This window comes from Panthera onca, chromosome B4 (assembly GCF_046562875.1).
Source record: "Panthera onca isolate mPanOnc1 chromosome B4, mPanOnc1 haplotype 2, whole genome shotgun sequence".
Classification (NCBI taxonomy): Eukaryota; Metazoa; Chordata; class Mammalia; order Carnivora; family Felidae; genus Panthera; species Panthera onca.
The window spans coordinates 21,241,964-21,267,499 of NC_138345.1; the positions used below are offsets into that span (position 1 = coordinate 21,241,964).

The following is a 25,536-nucleotide window of genomic DNA, read 5'->3' on the forward strand; positions in this document are numbered from 1 at the left end:
AATAAATAGGAAACATAACAAATAAAGAAATTATATCACACGATCAAAATGATCAGAACATTGGGGGCAAAAATAGATCAGAGGCAAGATAAGGGGGCTCTATAGTGCTGGGGGTTGCTGGGGGTTGATGTTCATAATTTTAGAAATCGTGATCAGGTAGGCCTCACAGGGAGGGTCATACTTGAGCAAAAACTACAAGGTGAGGGATTGAGCCATGGAGATGGCTCGGGGAAGAGCTCTCCAGGCAGAAGAAACAGCTTGTACAGAAGCCATAAGGTGTAAACATGCTTGGCAGATTTGAGAAACAGCAAGGTCAGTATAGAGCTGAATGAACCAAGGAGCACGATAGTGAGGACTAAATCAGAGAGATACAGAGAGATCAGATCATGTTAAGTCTTGTAGACCATTGGAAGGATTTTGGCTTTTACTTTGAATGAAGTGGGAAAACTTGGCAGACAGAGTTCTGGGCAGAAAAATGACATGATCTGTCTGATATATATATGTTTTTGTTTGCTTTCTGAGAGAAAGAGAGAGAGAGAGAGAGAGAGAGAGAGACAGAGCATGAGTGGGGGAGAGGCAGAGAGAGAAGGAGACAGAGAATTGGAAGCAGGCTCCGGGCTCTGAGCCATCAGCACAGAGCTCGATGCGGGGCTCAAATCCCCGAACCATGAGATCATGATGTGGGCCAAGGTCGGACACTTAACCAACTGAACCACCACGACGCCCCATGATCTGTCTGGTCTTTAAAGGATCCTAAAAAGTGTCTTGGATGAGAGAGGCATCTCATTATAGTATGACTGGAAAAAGACCTCAGAAAATGGTGTGGTCTAACCCGCCTCACCAGGCTGGTAAAATTGCTAATATAGGACTTTGTCTAGCCTATTTTTAGATAGCCTCGCAATATTTTTAGTGATCTCTTTAGTAATTAGTTACTCTGACAGACAACAGATTCTCCCAGAGTGATCAGTTCTTAAATTATCTGCAGATAAATCCTGGCACCAAACTTTTGCCTTTGAAGGATCTCTGCTTACAAGAACCAAGTGATCAACGTGCTGTACTTTTAGTGAACAGTAAATCATCTGATGTGTGAGTCTCTCGGGGGTGGACGGATGCAGGGAAGCATAATGGTTTTTGTTTGTCCATCATCACGTGAATATGTAAAGATTCGCAGGATGGCACCTTTTTGTCCCCTGTATTTAGCGTCACCCTGAAAATCAACACTGGTCCGTAAATTTGTAGCCTGACCTAGTAAAGACCATGGAAATCACCACCAACGTGGTTTTTCCACTCAATTCCAGATGTATTTCTGTAGTCAGTGCCTATTCCCTTCCCGGTAACATGAAGTTAATTGAAGAAAGTATAAATAGACAGGAGCAAACCGAAGCGAGTTGTGTTTACAGGGCTCCAGGACTGTATGTAGGACTATAATGCTGCCCGGGGCTTTTAAAAAATATAAAATAAGAAGTAAATACTGAAGCTAAAAATGCAAGCTTCAGAATTTTAAAAAATGGTCACAGATACCTATATATACCTACATATTTTATGGGACACATTTTATAAAAATATTTCCTGTTCCAGTTCATGAAAACCTTTACAATATTCTTTGTCTTACCTTTATGCGTTTATTAGGTCACTGTTAAAAGTCAGCTCCAAATATGATTTTCAAAAAAAAAACCCTGTCTTTTGTAGGCAGAGCCAATATTGACAAATCAAGTATTTTAACTTGCGTATAATTTCAAATATGTAAAATTTTAGTTCTCCGCCTCCATCTACGGAAGATAAATCATCAGATGTTGGTTATGGTCAGAGCATTTCTTCTTCGTCTTCCTTTAGAAGAGCAAGCAAAGAAAAGACCAAGTAAGAAAATGGTATTTTGTCTGGACTCAATTCTCCCCTCAATGTGGGAGTAAAAAAAAAAAAAAAAAAAAAAAAAAAAAAATTTGGGTTTTAGATCTTGGCAACGTAATTCTTTTCATCCTTATAGTAATATAATTTCATCATTGCTTAAAAAAATTTTTTTAATGTTTATTTATTTTGAGAGAGAGAGATAGAGAGCAAGCAGGGGAGGGGCCGAGAGAGGGAGACAGAGAATCCCAAGCAGGCTTGCACTGTCAGCGCAGAGCCAGATGCAGGGCTCGAACTCACGAACTGTGAGCCAGGCTCACGACCTGAGCCGAAATCAAGAGTCGGATGCCTAACCGACTGAGCCACCCAGGTGCCCCTCGTAATTGCTTTTTCAAATTGCCACGGAAAACATCTCTGGAAAAGTAGCTAGTGAGACTGGCTTTACGTCCTGTGTGCCATGAACATACACTGAGCTCTGGACCACGGGACACAGTGGCCGTGGGCAGACTTTGTGTTACTATTTGTAGATGGAAGAGTGCCTCGTGCCCTGCTTCACCCCTGCCTTGACGGCAAAGGGATCGCGGCATGTCACGGCAGTGACAAATGCCTTCTAACTTATGAGACGCCTTGCACATGTAATGTTTTCTTATTTTTCATGTGACTGAAATCGATCATGAGTTTTTTCATACAATCAGAAAAAATAGTTATCATTTTAGTACCGGATTTGGATCTCCCACAGAAGAGAAATCCGAGCCTCCTTCTGGACGAAATACTGCTCTTAGCAAAGGCACCACAAAAGAAAGAGGATCAAGGTAGGGGATGTGTGATTACGTTCTCTTCCTAATTGTGATCATGTCGGGCTTTGACTCCCCAGCAGAGTTGGGGAATGGAAGGGGTGGCTTTTAAATGGGAAGCTTTGCTTCTGGAATCGGCATGTTGTGCGAAGCGAGACTCATGAGCTGTAATTAAAAAGTAACTTACTTCGTTTTTGTCTCTTGCAACCTCTTGAAAACTTAACCGGAGGGAATTTCTTCTTCTGCCTCTGGGTGAGAACTCGGGTCACTTTGATCACTATACAGTCCTACAGGCACTTTAATTCAAAAACGACCACAGAAACAGCAGTCCTAGTGACTCATTTACAAGTCCGACCCGGCGTAGAGATCGATGTAAAATGAACCCTGTGCCCTCCCCCCTGGCTGCCTTTGTGGGTGGTGAGCCACACACGCTGGTGTGTGGTTCTCTCTCCCTCTCTCTCTCTCTGTCTTCCTCTCTCTCTCTGCCTTATGCCTCCACCTCCCCTCCCCATCCAGCTCACCCAGAGAAACCTCTGACCTTCAGGAGGCGGCGAGAGGGGGGAGAGGGACATAGGACCAAGTGTTTACATGATGGAACGATTACAGTGTGGTTTCATGCTTTTTAGGCCTGGCATGTTTTAAACATGCTTTCGGTATGTGTACGTATTTTTAAACATATTATTTCTCTAATGAGCACTTTCCTGGATTCCTCAAAAACCCACGTGGACCTCTTGCCACGCTCCGTGACCCTTTAATTATTGTTGACTTAAGCCCTTCAGAACCACTGTGGTATTGGAGGCCATCTAGCACACATGTCCAGCATCCGCTTTCTAAACGGGGACTGCCCCCGAAGGTCTCCCAAGGTGCAGACAGCGGTTTGCTCTCTTCCTCAGACCTCAGAGCTGTTTATTTTCTGTTTCGGACTTCATTCTCTACTGTGAGTCTCCGTGGCTCATTCTTCTCATCTCTGCTTCTAATCTGCGCCTGTCGTTCTTGGCCTGATACTTTTTGCCCTTCCCTCTCCTCTCCTCCCCTCCCTTTTTTCCCCCTCCCTTTTCTTCCCGGCTTTCCTTTCCTCCTTAGGCTTCTCAGCCTCACCTCTACTGCACAGGCAGCTCCTTGAGGACAAGAACATAGGCTGATGGGAGTATTTCCCTTTTCATCCCCAGTGTTTAGCCTAGCGCTTGGTTGACACACATAGGCCTCCGTGTTTATTCAAGAGAACAGAAATCTGAAATTGACAGGACAGGGTTATTTTTGACAAGGTCCACCCGCCTAAGCCGTGTGTCTTGAACAAATTGGCTACCTTCTCTTTGCCCGAGTCCCCTCATCGGTGAAAGGGGCGTAACCTAGGCTGTTGTGACGGTTAAATAAATTAGCACATGAACAGTCCATAGAGCAGTGCCTGGCACAAAGTAAACACTCAACAAATGCTAGTACTGTTGTGCGAAACAGTTACAAGGAGCCCAAATCCACTCAACCCTTGCAGGGACGTAGAGGAATCTCCAGGGTCCAATGTGGGAAATGCAGCCATCCCCAAAACGACAGGAGCTGGGATGAAGTCCGTAACTGTAGGCTCTCTCTGGCTTTCTCCCTCTCTTTCTCTCTCTCCCTCTCTCCACGTGCGTGGTATCTTATTTACAGACCCTTTGTTATCCTCCTTGACCCTCTTTTGGTTATTGCCTCACCCATAACTGTAGCGTATGTGACTTTCGTTTGCCATGGGACAGACCTGGCTCCAGTTCCAAGCAAACTTTCCATTCTAAAGCCCAACAACTACCAGGAGCAAATTTGTAAGAGGGACCACCTTCTCTTCAGTGGCCAAAGCATTGGCTGGCTTTGGGGCAGGTGTCTCCCTTTGGTCTACCCAGCCATGGCCCTGGGGAAAAATCAGCTTTCTGCCCCCTTGATCGGGGAGGGTAGGCACTTGTCTGATGAGTGACCGTTATGCGTATACTGTACCTGTCATCATCAATCAAAGTGTATCTTCCCTCTGATATCTCTGATATCACATCAGCTTAAATCTTTGCTGATTCTGCTGTTCTTGGCTCTTTCGCACTATCTTATTTTTCTTACAGCCCCGTCTGGTTCTTTTTTTTTATTAATTAAAAAAAAATTTTTTTTTTTTTTTAAATAAAGCTACCGTTGACATTTATGTGCCCCTTTCCTGAGTCCTGGCTTCTCTATCCTGCTGGCCTGGAAACAGTGCGTTTCTAACGAAACTCATTGTTCCCCCAACTCCCAAACCTCCTTCTCCTCCTCTGTTCCCAATGCTGATGAATGTTAACTCCCATGCAATTGCTCAAGCTTTGGCATCATCTTAAAATCCTTCTTCTCCTTACTCCCCTTCACTGAATGAGCCTCAGCCCTATGCACTCGATGTCTTCAGTGCCTCTTAAGTCATTGTTTCCCTTCGGTTTCACCTTTACCTCCCCTCTTCAGGCCTTTTGTATTATATCTCAGCACACTAACCCCCTTACTGTAAGATCCGCCTGCATTTTATTTAGCCCTCCATAAACCCATCCTCCATGCGACCACCCCCCCCCCCAAATTAACTTCCCAAAGTGAAAGGCTGATCATTTTACTCTGCCCAAAACAACGCTTTCCTATCATCCTCCAGATGAAGTCCAAACAGCAATTGTGTAGGCATGGCAAACGCCTGAAAAAATAAAAATAAAAAATAATAACCAAAAAAAAATTTATAGATTAAATACAAATTCTTTTTTTTTTTAATTTTTTTTTAATGTTTATTTATTGCTGAGACAGAGAGAGACAGAGCATGAATGGGGGAGGGGCAGAGAGAGGGAGACACAGAATCTGAAACAGGCTCCAGGCTCTGAGCTGTCAGCACAGAACCTGACGCGGGGCTCGAACTCATGGACCGAGAGATCATGACCTGAGCCGAAGTCGGCCGCTTAACCGACTGAGCCACCCAGGCGCCCCACAAATTCTTTCAAATATCGAAGGCTTGTTGTTGAAAGGAATAGCGGTTTGACTCCCTGGCAATATGCCCCGGGGAGAATAAGTATAAACAAGTGAGGATCATTATTTCTTCTCACACCATTTCCGGTCTCCTCCTTGTCTCTGCATACTCTTGCCTCTTACTCCCCACTGAGAGATAAGCCCTGACGTGCTCCTAACATTCAGACAGGTTGTTAGCATACAGGAGAACCTACATTTGGATTCGGTCAACACTGGTCCTTGGTTTTCTCATCTCTAAAATGGAAGTGATGATTCCTTCCTTGCAGAGGTGCTGTAAGAGTAAGTGAAACAGTGTTTGTCGAGTGCCTAAACCATTGCCTGGCATACTTAAGTGATCCATATACGTCCAGTCCCTTTCCCCTCCTTATTCCTGGGTCCACTGGGGGGATAGATTGGTCGTAATCGTGTTGCCCTGTTGTCTCTGTTTTGGTAAGCCCTTCTTGTCTTGTTCCTATGAGAACTTTGGACCCCTGACGACAGAGTAACACATTTTAACTCTACTCATCTGATAATGTCGTAGAGAATGTGCGATGTTAACAAAAAGTTACTGAGAGGTACTGCCGACAATGACGAGACATCTAGAACCACAAAGTGGCCAAAGTCTTGAAAGGAAGAGAGGGGACAGGAAATGGGCAAACCAGTTATGTGTGTGGCGGCCCAATACAGACAGGGGAAGTATGATTTGTCTCTTTCTCCTCATGAATATTATCACCATATACCATGTAAATTAAAATCCTTAAGCGACAGTCTCTCGCTGGGTGACTAGCAACTATATTGTTCTTCTGTGCGAAGCGTTCGGCTGTTCCCTCCGTCACAGCAAAACACTAATAGGAGACGTGATTGGTTTTGCCTTTATCCAGCCGCCATCTTGATAATTTCCTAGCCTTCACTGAATCCGACAAACCTAATATGCCCTCTAAAGCTTTTCTTTATAAAGACCATTCCCCTCCCAATAAACACTTACTGTACCCATTTGTGAGTGTATCAGAAGTTCTATCTGTAGCATATTTTTGTATTCAGACCAGGTTTCATAAATATTTAAGTTGATTGCACATGAGTTTATGATACACACTTAAAAGTTTATTGCTTTCCTATCTCTATTTTGTTTCCTTCCAGTCTGTTCATCTCTGGAGTCTTTTAGAAATTTACAACATATACTTAAACATTTCTGCCGCTCAATTTTGATCCTCATCATAACGACTTCCTAAAACATTGTTATTTTTTGAAGAATTTCCCTCAACTGCTTTTTTTTTTTTAACCTTCGCTTAGCCATTTTTCCCCCTTCCTCCCAAATCTTGACTAACTGCAAAAGTCTTTCAGAAATAGATATTGTTTCTTAATCACATTTAACATCTTAATCACGCTTAAATACCTTCTCACCTTCTTTTCTTGAATTTTTTCATTTGTTCAGCAAATACTTATTGTATTAGGTATCAGGAGTTGTTCCCACATTAGAGATACAGAAGTGAACATAAACCTTTGTTTTCATAGAACTTACATCCTACTGGGGACACTGACAAATAAGAAAATAAACCACACACACGCACACACACACACGTATGCGCACATACATCCTTCTAAACCCGGAATACATTCTGTGTCCACTTTATACAATACTCTCTCCTCATCTTTTTGGAATAGACTGGGGGGAACAGGACACCCAACTGGGATAGATTTCTGGAACATCTCGAATTTCTTATTTTTACCACTCATGTGGAATTTATCGAATACTACCTGGTATTGTGATAATTTTTCATAGACCCAAATCTTCCTGCCTAAATTGAAACCCCACGTGGGCCAGCTTCATGACTTCCGTTTCTCCCAGCAGCCTTGCCTTATAACTTATATGTCCAAATAGTTGATGGAATCAAAAAGGAGCAAGTGATTAAACTTTGAAAATGTCAGTACAGAGTTTGGAGCCAGACAAATGTCTCTTTCTGTTTAGCTATCTGCCTTCTCATCCACCGATGAACATAGAAAATATCCTTATTGCTTTGGATTTCCACAGTAACTCTCTGTTTTCTGAGGTAGTTTTGCTAAAGTCTTGGTAAGAAAGGTAAAAGTTCCACTATCTTTAATTGCAAATCGGTGTTCTTTCTGAGGGTTAATTTTACGAGAGTTAATTTTGTAATTTCTTAGCACTTGTCTCCATAGTGATTTAGAAATGGAATTCATTTGGGGTGCCTGGGTGGCTCAGTCGGTTAAGTGTCCGACTTCAGCTCAGGGCATGATCTCATGGTTCATGATCTTACGGTTCGTAGGTTTGAGCCCCACATCAGGCTCACTGCTGTCAGCCTGTCCGTGCAGAGCCCGGAGCCTGCTTCAGACTCTGTGTCTCCCTCTCTCTCTCTGCCCCTCCCCTGCTTGCGCTCTGTCTCTCTCTGTCTCTCAAAAATAAATAAATGTTTTAAAAAAAAGAAGAAGAAGAAGAAGAAATAAAATCCATTTAAGTATTGAAGCCCTTATTGACATACCCAGGCAGGCTTCATGGGAAAGAGGTCCAAATGAAGTACTTCTGTTTGTAGCAGCAGGAAACTACAGTTCAGAGGCTCCTGTAAATTATCCCTTTTTAATCACTCAATAGGATTGCCCTCCATGATGTGCTAAGTCCTGCGTGCTGGCTCTCGTCTGCTACGTACCAAATGATTCTCCTCTCGCACCTCAGCACACTCAGAAATACACCTGCTTTGTGTTATAGGTGCTCTGAGTCAAGCTGTCCAATCTTATAAAGCTACCCTGTAACTTTAGGAGCAGGTAAATCTAAATATGGTTTTCACCATTCTAATTGACCTTTCTCGTGGTGGCTCCCAATTTACTAAAATCTTACTATGTATGTAAAGATGTTCTATTTATTTGTCTTGCAAAAGAAGAAATGTGTTCAAAAATTTTTAAGTGTTATTTGTTTTTGAGAGAGAGATAGTGCAAGCGTGAGAAGGGCAGAGAGAGAGAGAGAGAGAGAGAGAGGGAGACACAGAATCTGCAGCAGACTCCAGGCTCTGAGCTCTCAGCACAGAGCCGGACGTGGGGCTCAACCCCACAAACTGTGAGATCATGACCTGAGCCAAAGTCCAGCGCTTAACCAATTGAACCACCCAGGCGCCCCAAGAAAGGTATTCAGATGATAGAGCTGGAAATATTAATTTTTGCTTAGAAATTTTATCATAATATATGGGGAGTACATTTTAGACTCTACTTAGCTGCAGTAAATAGAATATTGAATTAAAAAATACAAAACGTTGGGTATTTGTGGTGATTATAGAGTTTTGTGTAATGCTCCAAAAGCAATTAATAAGATTATTTTTTGTATTTCTTCCTCCAAATGAATTAAAGAGAAAACTCACATCGCCTTTGGTTGCCCCCCCCCTTCATTCTGTACTTCGAGAAATATTTAAAGATAATTCCTGCTTCTAATTTACTGCTAGTGGAACAAAATGCAAAATAGTTGCAAAGACACAATTTAGGAGCTTCACCTGGCCAGGCCCCATTTTCTTAGCTAGGGGATGGGTGTGTGTCTGTGTGTGTCTATATATAATATATGATATATGATATGTGATATGTGATATGTGATGTGATATGTAATACATAATATGTAATATATTGTCTATATATAATATATGTTATATATAATATGTTATATATATGTTATATATAATATAATATAATATAATATAATATAATATAATATAATTATGGCTAAGGTTTATTTTAGTAAAAGATACAATGCAGGAACAGCAGGAAAAAAATAGACGTAAGCAAAGGCTATAGAAGTTCACATGGAGGTTTCCTCGTCCCCCCCCTCCGGTTCTGCTAGCATAACAAGGGCTGCAATTTTCTCGTGACGTAGCTCCACCCGAGGAAGTGCCCCTGAATCGTGGGATCTGAATTCATATCGGGAAATTCCAATTTGAGTGCCGGTGCATTTCTCGGAGGCCACAAGGAAGTGGCACAACGTGTCTCAACTGCCAAAGGCATCCACCACGTGATCTCTCTCGGGCGAAACTGTCCTTTAACAATGAAGAGGGGGAGGTAAAGACATTCCCCAGTGAAGGAACACAAAGAATTGCGTTTTAAAAACTGGTTAACGGCCTCCAGGACAATCAACTGTGACCGCTGGCAATGCCTTTTCCACCGACAGGAATCCTTTGCATCTCTGCTACACATGTTAACTAGCAAATTCTCTCGGGTTGAAACTATTAATTAAGAGTAGATTTTAATTAAGCAGTATCTTTACTGTTTATTAAGTACATTTCAGTTTTCGTAAGTGCAGAACTAAGTACATTTCTTTAGATAAACTTCAGGTAAGTCTTCACCCCTGCATGACATGGAAATTCTGTGCTATCCGTATTTTGGTTTGCTTTTTTCCATGTTTTGGGTAATTTAAAAAAAAATTTTTTTTAAAGTTTATTTACTTTTGAGAGAGAGACACTCACACGGGAGTGTGAACAGGGGAGGGGCGGAGAGAGAGAGGGAGACATAGAATCCAAAGCAGGCTCTAGGCTCTGAGCTGTCAGCACCGAATCCTACGCGGGGCTCGAACTCACAAACCGTGAGATCATGACCTGAGCCGAAGTCGGACGCTTAAGGGACTGGGCCACCCAGGTACCCCCGGGGAATTTTTCTTAAAAATGGTGATCCAAACTCTTCTTGCTGAAGGGCCCAACTGAAGCGAGAGATGATGTAAGACTGGCTTCGACTCCCTGAGGAAGCAACCTATTTTCTCCCAATTCAATAAATGCTTCTTGCATACCTACTATGCACCAGACGTCTTGCTAAGCAATTATACGGAAGACCAACGTACGATTTTCGTATGTACCAATCAGGCAGTGTTACCTTGAAAGTTAATTTCTCCTGCATAATGTGAAAGCTATAACACTCCATCACCGTCATCGAAAATTTGAAAACGGCATATGATATGGTCATTGAGGTTAAAATCATCTATTTCTGTGGGGTTCTTTAGATTACTCAGAGCACAGTTGGTGTGGTTCATTTTGTGACGTTGATTGCTGCTGTGTACTCTCAAAGGAAAGGCCGAGGGAAAAAAGAGGAGGAAAGAGTGAAGGAGGAAGAAGAGGTTTCGACATTACCAAAATTGATGGGAGAAGGAAGCCCCGAGAAAGAATGGTATCCTCCCTTCGATCCTGACTTCCGTGTTTACGTGTATGAAGTGACCAAATCAATATTTCCCATAACCAATATTAAGGAACAGATTGAGGTCCTTGCAAGGTAAGTCAGCTGTCTCTGTCTATTCATGCACATTTTCAGTTTCTGAGGAAAAGTTTCTGATGTTAGCGGTTTGCATTTTTTAGCCAGTTTTCAGGTGACTCCGTCATAATAACTGCACCCCACCGCTGACTCTGAAGCAGAAACACAATCAATTGAAAAAACGCTCCATTCCTATTTTACGTCCTATTTCCACCAAGAATCAGAGCTAGGAGCTGGAAATTGCTTCAAGAAAAATGCTTTTGCTTTTGTCATTTTCTCCAGCGAAACCACTAAAGCCATCCTTCAATGTGATCCTAAGGAATGAATCAAGTGTGAAAATTAAATGACTCCGTAGGTAGATGGGGTGCTCACAATTTAAAGGAATCATATTGTGAATTATTTGTAGACTCAAAAATTATGTTCTAATACAAACAACCATCACTGATTTTTATGTCCTGTGTCTGATATTTTGCACTGCACGTTGCTCTAACGTGGGGGTGTGAGTGTTCTGAGGGATGGCTATTTGGGCAGGCTCAACACCCTGCAGACGTCAGTGAGGCTGCCTTCTTTTACTTAAAAAAAATTTTTTTAATGTTCATTTATTTTTGAGAGAAAGAGAGACACAGAGCAGGAGCGGGGAGGGGGCAGAGATCAAGGGAGACACAGAATCCGAGGCAGGCTCTAGGCTCCGAGCTGTCAGCACGGAGCCTGACGCGGGGCTCGAACTCACGAACTGTGAGGTGACCTGAGCCGAAGTCGGACGCCCCACCGACTGAGCCACCCAGGCGCCCCTGATCCTGCCTTCTTAATTGGAGCATTTAGTGTGAGTCCGCTAAGAGAAACCTGAGACCTTGACGTGGTAGCTGTGAGGGGTTAGGAATCACTTCAAGTGGAGGGTGGCCTTCGCCACTGGCACCAAGAAGGAGCAGGTGAGTTAGGTGAGCAGGTGGATCCTGCAACAGCTGGGGCCTCCGCGGGAGCTTGTACCCTCTCCAAGTTGAAGTGCACTGCACTCATCAAACCTGGATGTGACAACCGCAAGAAACAACAGCCGCCAGATCATTGACTTCTCGTCAGCCAGAACCGGAAGAGAACACTTTTGGCTGCTGGCGTTTTTCGGGTGTCCTTGAGAAGTGATGACTCAAGCAGAACTCTGATCTAGCTCATTTCAGCATTTGCCAAACGTCCTCGTGCTTTGTTCCTATCGGGAATACTTTTCATCGTTCCCAAATAATTGTGGGTTTTTCGTTGTTTTTTTTTTTTTTTTAAACCTGAGCCCGCACCAAGACGGGGATGCTGAGATTTGCCCCCGAGCTGTTGGTCCCCAGCATTGATCACGGTCTGCCTGGCTGGGTCGTGCGACAGCTTTCTCCCCCACCTTTCCTCCTGTTTTCGGCCGTTGTTCTTCCTCGCTTGGTTCTCTGTACAGCAAGACGAAAGTTTTTCTTAAAATGTGCAACTCTGCCTCTACTCCAAGATGCAGTATAGCCTTAGTTGACAGAGGATTTTTGTAGACGTGTTTACTGACCTCTTCAGGGAGAGCCTCCAATGAGGAGAAACCCCCGGGCACATCCATTCCAACTCCTCACCCAACTTATTTTTCCTTCTGCCTTCTTCCTCTCTTCCTCTCACTTTAGTGTTACCTAAACGCCATCTTTCTCTAAATCAAAAAAAAATTTAATCAAATATATCTATATTTTTAAGGTTATGTTTTTATTTTGAGAGAGAGAGAGAGAGAGAGAGCCCCACCAAGGCAGGGGTAGAGAGAGGGAGGGAGAGAGAGACAGAATCCCAAGCAGGCTCTGCGCTGTCAGCGCTCAGAGCCCAATGCAAGGCTCAAACCCTTGAACTGTGGGACCGTGACCTGAGCAAAAAACCAAGAGTCAGACGCTTGACCGACTGAGGCACCCAGGCGCCCCCCAAAATAATAAAATTTAACAGGGAAAAATTAGAAAACTTGAAAATATTTGGGAATCCAAAGGAAAAATTTCCAATGTGTGCACGTTATCTCTAAGTTCAAATTCGTTAAAAGAAGGACCGTGTATGTTAGCACGATGCCTTGGATTTCAGATTGAAGCATTTGTGAATATTTTTTCAAGGGCAAGATAAAGCTTTAAAACTGTGTTGATAGGAACTTTGTGTGATATGATTTGTTTCTTCTTATAAATATTGCGAAGATTAGCATTCATTTCTTCCTTTGTGTTGAATGAAATTGTGAGAGTGTCAGTCTCTATGTGATAGTTTGAATAGAGTGAGCCTAATGTTAACGCACTTATAGTAAGTTTAAAAAGTAAAGCAAATAAGAAAGCCAGAGGAAATGCAGCTTTGACACATACAACTGTACGTAGAGTTACACTCAAAGCATCTAAAATGGGATGTGAAACTCGATTGATTGGATCTCAATGTCATTGACACAGGTACGTGGCAGAAAAAATGGGTGGTAAAATGTCAAAGGAGAAACTCCATAATTTCAGCTGGGAACTCCATATCAGTGAGCTAAAATTTCAACTTAAATCCAACGTTGTGCCAATTGGACAGATCAAAAAAGGAATCTTCTATCATCGAGCTTTGCTTTTCAAGGTATTTGAGATATTTTGCCTCATTTGCCTTTAGGTAAAAATGTTTGTCTTTCTCATAATAGTGTGAGCCACTTGCTAACATTTACACACACACACACACGCACACACGCGTATATATTTGCCAGACTACCGGAAGCATATTCATTCAATATTTATCATACACCTGCTACAGGTCAAGGGCTCTTCTAAGGTCTGGGAATATGGATCTCTTAAAGCGATAGCCCCTGCATACACACAAGGGCTAGACTTGTGGGTTCTCAGGTGATGTCAGGGAAAGCTTCAGGGGAGGAAGTGGTGTGTAGCCTGAGTATTAGAGAATACATAGGATTTCATCGGGTAAAGAAGGAAGACAAGAACATTCTAAACAAAGCAAACATTTTATACAAGATGACAGGATTGAGAGTCCATGGTCGACTTGAGGAATGTAGCATAGTTGGTCTGGAAAAAGGAAAGAGGACGGGTCAGATGCAGCTAAAGGGCCGGATTATAAAGTGCCATGTGAATTTGCACTTGATCCTAAAATCTGTGAGTGGCCACCGAAAGCTGTTAAGGGGAGAGCATGATTTTAAAAATACATATATAGGGGCGCCTGGGTGGCTCGGTCGGTTAAGCGTCCGACTTCGGCTCAGGTCACGATCTCGCGGTCCGTGAGTTCGAGCCCCGCGTCGGGCTCTATGCTGACGGCTCAGAGCCTGGAGCCTGCTTCCGATTCTGTGTCTCCCTCTCTCTCTGCTCCTCCCCTGTTCATGCTCTGTCTCAAAAATAAATAAACGTTAAAAAAAATTTTTTTTAAATAAAAAATAAATTAAAAACACATATATATGTATATACGTACAGAGAGATTTAAGAGCGAAACGGAAAGCAATTGGCGTCTGCCTAGGTGCGGTGTGAGGGACTGCATGAGAAGAACAAGATTTTCAGGCTCTGGGCAGGGCAACCGTTAATGTTGGCATCGTTCACTGAGGGGGACACGAGAGGAGGGTCAGGTTCAAGAAAGAGGGGGTAATTTTTTTTTCCTCCACTGTATCAAGCGTCTGGAATATAATAAGAGCTGCAAAAATGGTTTCTGAACTGTAGACTGAATGTATACAATTCCTACTTCCTCCCAAATACCTACAAACCTCTTTACATCCATGTGTATCTTGCCTCCAGTTCCAAGCTAATTCTATATATAATTGGAGTGCCAACTTTCCCCAGTTTCTTTTTTTCCTTAAGTTTTATTTATTTTGAGAGAGAGAGAGAGAGAGAGCGAGGGAGAGCGTGTGAGGGAGGGGCAGAGAGAATGGGAGAGGGAGAACCCAAGCGGGCTCCACTCCATCAGTGTAGAGCCTAACTCGGGGCTTGAACCCACAAACTGTGAGATCATGACCCAAGCCAAAACCGAGAGAGAACGGGACACTTAACCAACGGAGCTCCCCTTGTGCTCCCCAATCTTCCTTATTTTCTTGGGTTTCTTGCTCTAGCAAATTCTTCTCTTCTGCCTTGAAAGTCTTTCTCTCTCTCTGTTTCTCCTTTAAAATCTAAACTTAAGTCTACAATATTTAAAGAGGAAATATAAATCTTTTCTCGTAATAACTACAACTATTCCTGTAGCTCCTATCATCATGACCACCATCATTTTGAGCTACGTGACAGACACTTGATTAATGCAATTGTGAAAACTCTGAAAAATACCAAAAGTCGAAATTACTATCCTTGTTTGAAAGACAAGAAAACTGAACTGAGAGAGGGGATTTACCCAAGGTCAGCGAGAGGCACAGCTCAACTCTGAACCCGTGTCGATCTGAATCAAACCTACCATATTTTTTCTATCTAGATAATTCTCAGTCTTCGTCAAAATTCAGTCATCTCGGTACCTTGTCCCTCTTTGGCTCACCTCGTTCTTCTCCTTCAGGCCACTGTGGTCTCTCGCCTTGGCTCCCTCTCAGGAAGAACCACAGGAATCTATTGTCTGTCTTACTTGGTATGTCAAAGATTTGTCACTCGTCCTTCTTATTCCCTGACAGCACTCTTCTTGAGTAACTTTCGTTCTCTCTTTCCACCTCATCTCAGTCTCCTCTGGTGACCTCTTTCCTCCAACGCTCTTTTAAGTGTTGGGGTCCCGCGACGTTCCGACACAGACTCTTCTCCCTTCTCACTCTATGTGCTTCATATGGTGAGGTCATGCTCTCACGTGGCCTTAAATACTAACTAAATGCCGCGGGTGTCCAGATTCTTCCCTCTGTCCCACAAACCTCTCCTGATCCCACATCCGTGTGCCTGTTTACCCTCCAGGCTGCACCTGAGTGTCTCACAGGCACTGTATTAGTGTGATCATCTGCTCAAACAAAATACCGTACATTGGGGGGCCTAACCAATAAATAGTTATTTCTCACGATAATGGAGGCTGAGAAGTCTCAGCTCAAGGTGAGAACGGAGCCAGCGTCTGGTGAGGACCCTCTTCCTGGTTTCCAGTGGCCACTTTCTTCCTTTGCCCTCACAGGATGGACGGACCGGGGGCTCTGGTCTCTTCCTCCTCCTACAAGCCCTCCCAATACCATCACACTGGGGGTCAAGGCTTCAACAAATGAGTTGGGGCGGAGGAGACCTAAACATTCAGTCCGTAGCATTATGCCAAACCGGATGCATTACCCTCAGACCTCGGTTGAGTCATCCAATTCATTATCCTGATCTTTCCCACCACTGACATCCCAACCACTGATAAATACCCACTGATAAAATCTCTTACCCTCTACCTCCGTAAATCATTCACTCCTCTGAATACTCTTCATCTCCTCCATTTTCTTCCAGTTTGTTGCCTCCTTTTTGGTTTCGCTTTCCCACCCCTAGGCGCCTAGAGAAATCATCCATGGACCTTAGAATTCGCTCACTAACTTCCCTCATCCTCTTGACCCCATCCTTCCTCTCCCCTGCCTCGCCAGTCCACCCTGGGCCAGTCTGATGGCTTGCCCTTTCCACGGTGCCGCCCAGGCTCTGGAACAGGACAGTGGGGGGACGCCACAGTCACCTCAGGGTGCCCAACTCAGGTGGACATTCAGGTGTCACCCTTTTCCATCTCCTGGTCACAGGCTTTTCTCTTTTTTCCTCAGCAGCTGTGCCCCACATCTGTCTTTCCTCCTACTAACACTTTTCATTGTTTCCCACCTCACAAAGAAAATCCAGACTTTCAGATGAGAACTCATTCAGCTCAGTGGGAGGCAGCGTCACCCTGAGGTTAGGACTCAGACTCTGGAGACCGATCCCCTGCCTTCCACGTTAGGTCACCACTTACTGTGACCTCCTTGGGGAAAATTATCTGACCTTGGTTTTACTCTCCATAAAATGGGAAATGCAATAGTATCTGTTTCACAGGATCATTGTGATGATTTAAAGTGCCTTGCCATGGAGTTTAAGAGGTCAGTAACCATTATTTTGGAAAGCATGTTTATTTTTGGCTCTCTACCCCGCAAGACAGTGTGTAAGATGATTCTGGTACCAATTCCAATGGGGGAGGGGTGGCGGGGATCGGGGTGGGCAGTTTCTATACATTCAGGTAATCCTCTGACCTCAGCTGGGTCAGTTCAACTCGATTCTGACACTACCTGCCTGGAGATGATGTCAGATCCCACAGGTTAAGGGCTCAGCCCTACAAGACTGTCCCCTCCTGGCCACACACGTTTCAGCCACCAGTCACAAGCCCAGGTTGTCATCTGTGCCTCTGACCAACAGATTGGAGGTTCCCCTGGACACAGCCCCCTCAGGGTTGATTAATTTGTTAGAGCGGCTCCCAGAACTCAGACACATTTTCCTGACTTGATCGGCAGTTTGTTAGAAAAGGATGTAACTCAGGAACAGCCAGATGGAAGAATTGCATGAAGAATGGTATGGGGTTGGGGCGCCTGGGTGGCTCAGTCGGTTGAGCATCCGACTTGGGCTCAGGTCATGATCTCGCAGTTCGTGGGTTCGAGCCCTGCGTCGGGCTCTGTGCTGACAGCTCAGAGCCTGGAGCCTGCTTCGGCTTCTGTGTCTCCCTCTCTCTCTGCCCCTCCCCCGCTCATGCTCTGTCTCTCTCTGTCTCAAAAATAAATAAAAACATTTAAAAAAAAATTTAAAAAGGAATGGTATGGGGAGAGGGCTTGGAGCCTCCGTGTCCCCTCCAGGCACACCACTCTCCCCGAATCTCCATGTGGTCACCAACCCGGCCCTTCTCCAGAACCTCTCCTTTTGGATTTTTATAGAGGCTTCATTACATAGTCATGATTGATGAAGTCATTGGCCACCGGGGACTGATTCAACCTCAACCCCCTCCCCTCCCCAGAGGTCAGGAGGTGGAGCTGAAAGTTCTAACCCTCCAGTCGCAAGATTGGTTCGCCTGCCAAACCATCCCCACCCTTGGGGGTGGTCCAGAAGCCACCTCATTAAGAAAAGACACTTTTATGGCGCTCATCACTTAGGAAATCCCAAGGGTTTAGGAGTTCTGTGCGGAAACGGACGAAGACCAAACGTGTATTTCGTATCATAAATGACAATACCACAGAGTGCCATACATTTGGATACTGTTACGTGAGAGTTGACTGTTTACCAGGCAGGCTCAGCCTAGATAGGAGGTACGGCCTGAAAAATGACGACCATGTCTTAATCGTCTTGGTCCACCCAAGACTGCCTGGTGCCATCACGACACAGTAGGTAATCAGTAAGTCACATGAATATATAAACAGGTGATTAAAACAACGCGATTCCTGCCTCCTCTGGCTAGGAGCATTTATTGAGCACCTGCTCTGTGCGGGGCTCACAGCCCTAAGCACTTGACACGTTTTAATCTACTTCATCCTTATAACCTGCTAAGCAGGAGGCTCTACCGTTATCCTCATTTCCCAGACGAAGAAACGGAGGCACAGAGAGGCTGAGCCCTTTGTTTGCGGTGACAGCAGCCAGGGAGCCGCTGAGCCGAAATTCAAACCCAGGCAAGTCTGAGCCAGCTCTCTCAATCCATCATGATGTGGCAAAGAAGTTTCCAGATTATTATTTTTTAACGTTTGCTTATTAATTTGAGAGAGACAGAGAGAGAGATGGAGAGTGTGAGCAGGGGAGGAGCAGAGAGAGAGGGAGACACAGAATCTGAAACAGGCTCCAGGCTCTGAGCTGTCAGCACAGGGTCCAACGTGGGGCTCGTACCCACCTTACGGTGAGATCGTGACCTGGTCAAGAATCGAATGCTTCACCGACTGAGTCACCCGGGCGCCCCAGTTTCCAGATTATTTTGAAGGTACTTTGTAAATAACCTCAAAACCAGGACGAACTGAAGAGACCACTTCCAAGGAACATTACACAACTCAGGAAGTGGCAGCAGGCAGCCCCAGCAGAGCAGGACCGTCCCCGGCCAACCAGCTCCTCCTGCTCACGGCACGATTTCCATCGCACAGAACAAATCGGCAAGAAATAGGTTCCCACCAATTTGATCCCTCCATTCAATCCCACTGCATATCACACCCCCAGAGCAGCCTAGAAGCATGGAAAGATTGATAGATGCACTAGTGTTGAAAACCCGCGCAATAGCTTTTCTCCAATGACGTTATCAATCTTGTCCTGATACAATGCCGTGTAACTGCCTGAAAAATGTCACTTCCCAGCAGGACCTACACAGAGATTTTTGAGGCTACAGGATCTCGAGGAAGAAGGGAACTTGTCACATTTTATTGGTTCCTATCACAATATTCCACGTGTTTTTTGGTTTTTTTCTTCCAGCCTCCTTTCTAAGCACTTCTTTGCAAGAGTCGTAGATTTCCCCTTCAACAAGATGGGTCTTAGAGCTCAGGATTTTTTTTCTCCCCTCCTCTCCCTCCTCACTTTTGGTCGATCTTGTGTTTTCTCCCACAGGCTCTGGCTGATAAAATTGGCATCGGCTGCTCTCTGGTTCGTGGGGAGTATGGCAGAGCTTGGAATGAAGTTCAGTTGATGAATGACTCTCGTAAGGGACTGATCGGGGCTCTCCCTCCTCCTGAGGTCTACATAGTTGACCTCATGTTCCATCCAGGCGGGCTGATGAAGTTAAGGAGTAGAGAGGCAGATCTTTACAGATACCTCTAAACGATCAAATGACCAAATGGGGGTTCACGGGAGAGAAGTTCATTAGATACGCTTTCTCTGAAGTTCACCAATTGGTTTTATTTCTTTAAATAAAAGTATGAGAAATGTTCTTTCTGTCTGCGTAGAAATGAGGACACTGGGATTGAACTTGGTTGTGTTTCTGATTTCAGTCTCTTGGCAAGAGTTCAGTCTGATTGGATCATTTTATGCTCCCTGGCCCTCATGTAAAGTTTATTATTGTCAAAATTAATCCTCTCCACTGTTTCCTAAGGAGCCTCTGTGCCCTTTGGGAATCACGTGTAAAACCACCCAGCTGCTGTTCCCGGGACAATACCGTGGCCTCATGACTGTCATTCTTCATGCCCAGAATGCTTCAGGGACACTTGGCTAAATACACTCAATGGTATTCAATGTCTTCTGTCACCTTGTCCCACTTTTGTAAAGTAGGATTATTGATAGTTCGAACATTTCTAGATTGATTTTAGTACTACGAATTCCTTTCTAAAAATTTGTGTTCGTATTTTTTAAAGTGTATTTCTGTCAATAACACCACTTAATATCCTTCACTGACCCAAAAATCTTTCTCAAACCTGTTCCCGTGAACTGTTTGTCTTCTGTCCTGTCTTGGATTACTTGAAACTATACCTCCAGTTCAAAACAATTCTGATTTCCTTTTACACGTTTTAATGCTGGGTCACGAAAAGAGTATTTTAAATGTATTTAGCTTAAAAATTCTTTCTTTAGAAACTTTTAAATGTAGAAATCGAGTAAATCTTTGTCAGAAATTGTGTTTTCGGTATTCAGAACAAAATGGGGAACAGACACACATTTCAAATGATGAATAAAAACTAGTAATGGGATGACTCTCATCAAATGTATATATCTTAGTCTGGCTTTGAGTCTCAAGTTTATTGTAACCGTTTTACTCGAAGGTTTTTAAAAGTCAGCTTGATTTTAGAAGTGAAGGCTGAGATGATTCTGTATGAACCGATGTGTAACTTCAAAGAATTTGTATTTCCTTATTCCAGAATAAAGCTCTTTATATCAAATGGTGGGGCAATTACATTTATCATGCAATTTCATGAACTGAAGCATAGATTATAGGATGCAAACCCGTCTAAGCATTTTCAAGTCTGTTTTGATCCAGAACGCATTTAAAGTGGATTACAGAGATATGTAAGATGTAACAAGGTAAAAATAAATGAAAAACAGGCCTAAGTGTCGGAAAGAAAGTTCACCAGGGCCAGGAATAAGCTTAGAATTCAAACGCATCCATGAAAATCCCATGCATTTGTTAGCAGTGGGTGAAAATTTGACGCTAAGCTCTCCGGCAGACAATGCAGAGGGAAATGCTATCAGTTACACGATTTATAATAGGGTCCGCTCGCTAAAAGCACAAAGCGGTTTCTCAGGAGGAACAAAGACCAGGGAATTTCCTCTTTGGGAGTTTCATACAGATGACAAATGTAATATAGAAAATAACATCTTTGAAAAACAACCTCCCAGTAAGTTCTGAAAAGGGTTTTCGTAGGCGATGGCCTAACATCAAAATGGATTCCATTCAGAGTCCCTGTGCTACGGTCCAGGTAGCCATCACATTTTCCAGCCTGGTACAGGCCAAGGGTTACCCCCCTCTCCCCTTTTTTTCATCTTTGAAACATTTGTGTATAACGTCTCTCTCAGCGAGGCTCTAGGTAATTACTGAACAGGAATGAGTTTCAATTATATTTTCAGACAGTCCTTTGAAGTTTATCTATTTTGTGTTACCACGAGACAATACATTCACAATAGCCACACACAGCATAAAATACCTAGAAATAGATTTAATAGGAAATACATAAGAAAAACTGTAAAATTTTAACGAGATCTGAATTAATGAAGATACACACCATTTTCCTTGATGGAAACTCAGCAGTACAAAGATTTTAATGCTTCCCATATTAATATATGCATTTAGGATCTCATTCAGAATCCCGACACATTTTCTTTTCTGGAAACTGACAAATAGCAAACTTTATCTGGAAGAATGAATGCATATGCATGCCAATAATATTTGAAAGTAAGAAAACAAAGAATTGGTTTCATCATATACCAGGACATATATTAAAAGGCAGTAATAGGGGCGCCTGGGTGGCTCAGTCGGTTAAGCATCCGACTTCAGCTCAGGTCACGATCTCACGGTCCGTGAGTTCGAGCCCCGCGTCGGGCTCTGGGCTGATGGCTCAGATTCTGTGTCTCCCTCTCTCTCTGCCCCTCCCCTGTTCATGCTCTGTCTCTCTCTGTCTCAAAAATAAATAAACGTTAAAAAAAAAAAGGCAGTAATAAATTAGTATGGTATGGACATAAAAATAGAAAAATATTAACAGTACAGACACAGATACATATAATATATATATATGTATATATATGTATATATATATTCACATATATATATACATATATATATAGGGATTTAGTATTGATAAAAATCGTTTTTCTGCCAGAAACAAGGCACAGCGATAGCCTATTCAGTAAGTGACAATGGGAATAATTTTCCCAAGGGAAGATCCTTTCTATAATGACAGATAAATGAGAAGCCACAGAAGAAAATATCTGACAAGTTTGGCTCCGTAAATCTTTCAAATTCCTGTGTAGAAAAATACAGCATCAGCAAAAATATTTCTGTTCAGCAAAATAAAATGTAAGCAAAATCATAGTCAGGGAGTAAAATATTTGCAGCATATGTATCAGACATCATGTCAGTGTCCTTAACAAACAAAGAGCTTCTATAAACCAATGAGCAAAAGATAATCCACTCGGAGAATAGTCAAAGACAACGATGTTTAAGTAGGGACATCCATACAGTGGTAATAAACAATCGCCAGATCTCAGTAGCCTGTCCTTTGTCGTATTACATGTCAAACACAGGTCAGTAAAGGAGGCTCTGTTTTCACACAGTCACCCAAGGACCCACGCTGACAGCAGCCCTTCTGCTTTATAGCAGTATGACCCGGAACACATGACTGTCTAAGCCACTGCAGTGGGGGCAGAAAGTGCTGAGGATCTCTTTCGGGAATTAGGTGCTTTGGGTTGAAATAACAGGTTATTTGATCAGAACTAGACCCAGGAAACATGGGGAAATATCTGGAACCAAGGAGATGTGAGTTGGAATCCTACTCTGTCACTTAAAAGCCGTGAATACCCCGCAGGTGTTGTGGTTGTGAGGTTTCAGAACAATGTATTATAAAGTAGCGTGTTGTTCTCTTCTGGAGGTCAAACCATTTCATTAAAATTAATACCTAACTTTTAAAAGCAGCTATTAATTGAATACAGAAATCCACAGGTAAATAGAATCCTCTCCCCAGGCTTCCCTCCCCGGCTCTTGAGCAGGTATCCTAAATGAGGATTCGAGTCTACACTGCACTTTTATGAAATACACATCAGATTTCAAATGCACTAGTTCCCTGTCAAAGAAGCACCATTGTCGTCCACGAAAAATACTTTTCCGGATGCTCAAAATACTACGCGAAGTCAAATGGATACTGACCTTTTCTTTTTATTGGCACAGAATTCTTCAAATATGGTAACTTGTTTCTCAACAAGATTATCACCGCGATATTCCTCTGCAGAAGGTGTAATTGGAGATACGATGCATCAGGAGATGGTGTGTTTTCCTTTAGAACTCTCCATTTATTTTAAATTTTTTAATGTTTTTATTTTTGAGAGAAAGACACAGAGACACAGAGACACAGAGAGAAAGAGACAGAGCATGACTAGGAGAGGGGCAGAGAGAGAGGGTGACAACAGAATCCAAAGCAGGCTCCAGGCTCTGAGCCATCAGCACAGAGCCCGATGCGGGCTGAACTCCCGGACCGTGAGATCATGACCTGAGCCGAGGTCGGACGTTTCACCCACTGAGCCACCCAGGCGCCCCTCCTTTAGAACTCTTCAAAGAAACGCTGTAATACATATACTAGTTGTTTCTTTCTTTTCCTAACTCAGCACTAATAAGGTAGGATAAACAGGCTCTACGAAAATTACATGGAGAATATCACTGTTTGGGGTGTAATCTTAAAGCAATACAATAGTAACAAATCACTTATCTACAATTTAGTATTTAAAAGTACTATTCTTTAAAGTTACCTGAATATTTTTATATTGATAACTAGCAAAAGCTTTGCTTGGGCTTATACTCTTAAAACCCTGAATATATATTATTTTAATAATAAAAGTGGACCTGACTTCAAAAGACAGCCATCAAAGTGTGAGCTGGGAATATATTAATATAATGAATTCAAATAGGGCTCTCACAGAACTCAGGCAGTACAGGAGACCTGTACTGATCTGCCAATAAACAACCCACAAATAACCATTTTTAAAATATTAAGTATTGTTGGAAAGGGTAAAGAAATTCTGCTGTGATTTTACTAATGAATTCAATAGGCCCTTATTATCGAGAAGCAATATAATAGCGGGGGTAAAGGCCTAGATTTTAGGGTCAGAGCTGAAGTTAAGTTGTGCGTCTTTTTCTACCTGTGTGACCTGGACAAAGTTACTCAACCTCTCTGTTCCTCAGTTTACCCTTTTGGAAAATGGGGAGACACAATAACAAATATGTGCATATTGTTTCCTATGTGTCAAGAGAAGCTAAGTAACTTATCCAAAAATCACTCGGCTAAGAAGCAGCAAAGTTTTAAATTTGAACCTGATTTGTTTCCAGAGGCTATGCTCCCAATAGTATGTGCCTAATAATCCCGCTGTTCAGTTGAAAGGCGACCATGGTGCGAATGACCGATGTGTGTGTGATTAGGGGCAGGAAGGGGTGTGGATATGGGAGTACACGCCCGCGTGTGCGTGCATGTGTGTATGTGGGTGTGTTTATAGCTCGTTTTCCTCACATTGCTCACACAGTGTTCTGTTCACGCCTCTTCCTTTAGCACATTTTGAGGGAATTCTTTATTCTATTTGGCTCCTGGGCCGGTCCGTCAACCCTTACTTCCAGTGACGTGCATTTTGAGGGTATGGACAGGCAAGCAGTTGTGCTTTACCTCACTTAGTCTCCGAGCACCTGGCTAAAAATTTAAGGGAGACTCTCACGCTGCCATTTTTGTCTTCCTTGGTTTCTTTAGGCTGTAAGATGGACCTACTTGATGTTAATCCAACGGACCCCAGAGCAGTGGCCTTATTTTTCTACAAGGATGAGGACAAACGTGGCCCGTCTAGGAAAGAAATGTTCCTAACTTCTGGAGGGTGAAGGGTCTGAGGGTTTACTCCAGGGGCAAGCTAACTGCCACAGTTTCTTGGCTGCTGGCATCAGACACGAGACTCCTGGGTCAAAGACAAAGGACTTCGTTACTCACCGCACAGCAAGCAGCATGAGCCAAGCACAGTGTGTCCGTTCTCTCTGCTCCCAAGTCTCGTGGGGACGACCTGGATAGACCCAGACGCGTGCCGGCAAGTGCAGTGGATTGTGCGTCGGGAGAGGGACCTTGCTCTTACAGAACCCAGTCTTTTGTAATGGGCAGTAAGCATAGCCGCCCTGTCACCAGAGGGAGACACTATCTCTATCTTCCCGGGCTGTGTGCCAACATCCTTGAAAAGAGAGTCAAGGCAGAACAAAGGCAGTCAGGAAGCCTCTGAGTGTAAGACATGCAGAAACAAAGGAGAGTCACGGAGAATTCTCTCCCAGGCACTTGATCAATTCTTATGGTATAGAAGGCGTTATGGAATTTCTTATCTATAAAATAGAGAGATAGTCGACACATGGTTATGGAAACCTACCCTAGCCATTATCTCTATAGTTATATATATATATTTTTTTTTTAATTTTTTTAAGTATATTTATTTGTGTTTGAGAGAAAGAGTGCGAATGGGGGAGGGGCAGAGAGAGAGAAAGAGAGGCGCAGAGAGAGAGGGAGAGAGAGAATTTCAAGCAGGCTCCGCGCTGTTAGCACAGAGCCCGATGCGGGGCTCGAACTCGCGAACCGTGAGACCGTGACCCGAGCCAAAACCAAGAGTCGGACACTTAACCGACTGAGCCACTCAGACACCCTGAGATACACCTCTTTATAACATTTTATATAAATAAA

The 25,536-nt window shown here is 43.4% G+C and overlaps 1 protein-coding gene across 14 annotated transcripts in view; it reads left to right on the forward strand.

The window, feature by feature from the left end:
- Window positions 1-25,231, forward strand: part of ARMC3 (armadillo repeat containing 3) — a 106,030-nt gene extending 80,799 nt beyond the window's left edge. For 8 of the 14 annotated variants that reach the window (XM_078450343.2, XM_078450353.2, XM_078450345.2 and 5 more), the window contains 6 exons: window positions 986-1,086; window positions 1,756-1,857; window positions 2,541-2,657; window positions 10,644-10,844; window positions 13,241-13,403; window positions 19,259-20,355. In XM_078450343.2, the coding sequence (XP_078306469.2) occupies window positions 986-1,086; window positions 1,756-1,857; window positions 2,541-2,657; window positions 10,644-10,844; window positions 13,241-13,403; window positions 19,259-19,468 (894 nt within the window). In that variant the 3' untranslated portion in view covers window positions 19,469-20,355. Of the gene's footprint in view, window positions 1-985; window positions 1,087-1,755; window positions 1,858-2,540; window positions 2,658-10,578; window positions 10,845-13,240; window positions 13,404-19,258; window positions 20,356-24,576 lie in introns of those variants that run through there. The other 6 variants (XM_078450351.2, XM_078450349.2, XM_078450350.2 and 3 more) reach the window with 6 other exon arrangements.
- The last annotated feature ends 305 nt before the right edge of the window (window positions 25,232-25,536 follow it).